Source organism: Ceratina calcarata, unplaced genomic scaffold (assembly GCF_001652005.2).
Source record: "Ceratina calcarata isolate Rehan_Ccalc_2016 unplaced genomic scaffold, ASM165200v1 scaffold10.2, whole genome shotgun sequence".
In the NCBI taxonomy this organism is placed as follows: Eukaryota; Metazoa; Arthropoda; class Insecta; order Hymenoptera; family Apidae; genus Ceratina; species Ceratina calcarata.
In genome coordinates, this window is record NW_017130862.1 from 20,758 (window position 1) to 22,082 (window position 1,325).

At 36.8% G+C, this 1,325-nt stretch overlaps 1 protein-coding gene across 1 annotated transcript in view; it reads left to right on the forward strand.

Moving 5' to 3' along the window:
* Nucleotides 1-305: 305 nt before the first annotated feature.
* The window catches only part of LOC108631034 (liver carboxylesterase 4-like), a gene marked incomplete at its 3' end in the record, with an annotated part of 6,277 nt that continues 5,257 nt past the window's right edge, over nt 306-1,325 (forward strand). The window contains exon 1 of the mRNA XM_026818486.1: nt 306-1,248. Coding sequence (XP_026674287.1) covers nt 1,018-1,248 — 231 coding nt within the window. The remainder of the gene's footprint in view (nt 1,249-1,325) is intronic.

Below are 1,325 nucleotides of genomic sequence, written 5' to 3' on the forward strand. Positions count from 1 at the left end.
CCTTGTAACATTATTCATCTATTATTACATTTAGTAAAAACAGAAGAATTAATTTTCCAAACAATTACGTAATAGTTTATTGTATCAGGTATGCATCGTAAATTAGCAATGAAGACACTGTAGATAAAAGTTGTTATCACTTTTAGAACAGAAAAGGACAAACGTATAATAAAACGATAAAATTACAAGTGTGACTAATCCAATTGAGCCTACTAATAACCAGCAGCCTAGGCGAGCTGAACAGTCGTTACCCAACCGTGGAATCAGGAGCATTATCAAAAAAAGTATTGGAAGTACTTTTACCTGAAGAAAAAGAGATCAAAATTATAAAATCAATAAATTAGTTAAAAAATAAAATATCAAAATACTTTGTTAAGTTATTAAAACGAAACGAAGAACGATTTCAAGTATTAACGTCTCGGATTACCTAAATTCAACTGACGAGGACGACTAGAAACCGACTTGGCTCTGAATTAACACGTAAAAATAAAAAGGAACGACAAGATTGAAAGGGGGCAACGGAAACCAAATTGGAGTAGAGAGGAGGAAGAGGAAATAAAAAGATTGATTGGCACGCTGTGTATACAGGGTAGAACATTTATCCTGGCCACCCGGAATATCTCGAGAACTAAATTCCAGATAAAAAAAAAACGTTTCAAATAAAAGTGATTTGTTTCGAGTCGTCGATTCAGAATCTGTAATAAAAAAAATGTGTATCCGATTGAAAAAATTAAGTTGACCTTGGAATCACCTTGAAGACATGATGAAAATTGAAAATAGATGTGACTACTTTATCAGATCCTCCTCGACTTAAACATTTTATTTCAAACTTTTTTTTTTTTTCCTCCAGAATTTAGTTTTTGAGATATTCCACGTGGCCCGGACAAAGTGCCCCACCCTATATGTACACTTGGCATTGTTCCAGTGTTTCAAGACTGAATCAACCTGATCCTGTTCAGTTTAGTGAACAGTCTCGTTTCATTCAGATCGGTCTAGAAACAGCGGCAGTCTGACAAAATGCGTTGGAGTGGGTGCAACGTGGGTCGTGGGTCACGATTTTTAACTGTGTTGTGTGCAGTCGTGGTAACGTTTATGGTTGCCGGGTGCGTCGGTGTGTATGATAATAAAGTGAACACCAGATTTGGCCAGATTAGGGGACTGTTGTACAGGAGCACCAGGGGCAGGCTCGTGTCACAGTATTTAGGTATACCTTATGCTCTGCCACCTGTGCGCGACCTCAGGTTCAGGGTGAGTTCCTTTATTTCACGGTTCTACTTTCTCAAAAATTGATTATAAAACAGATACATATATATTGTATTTTATGG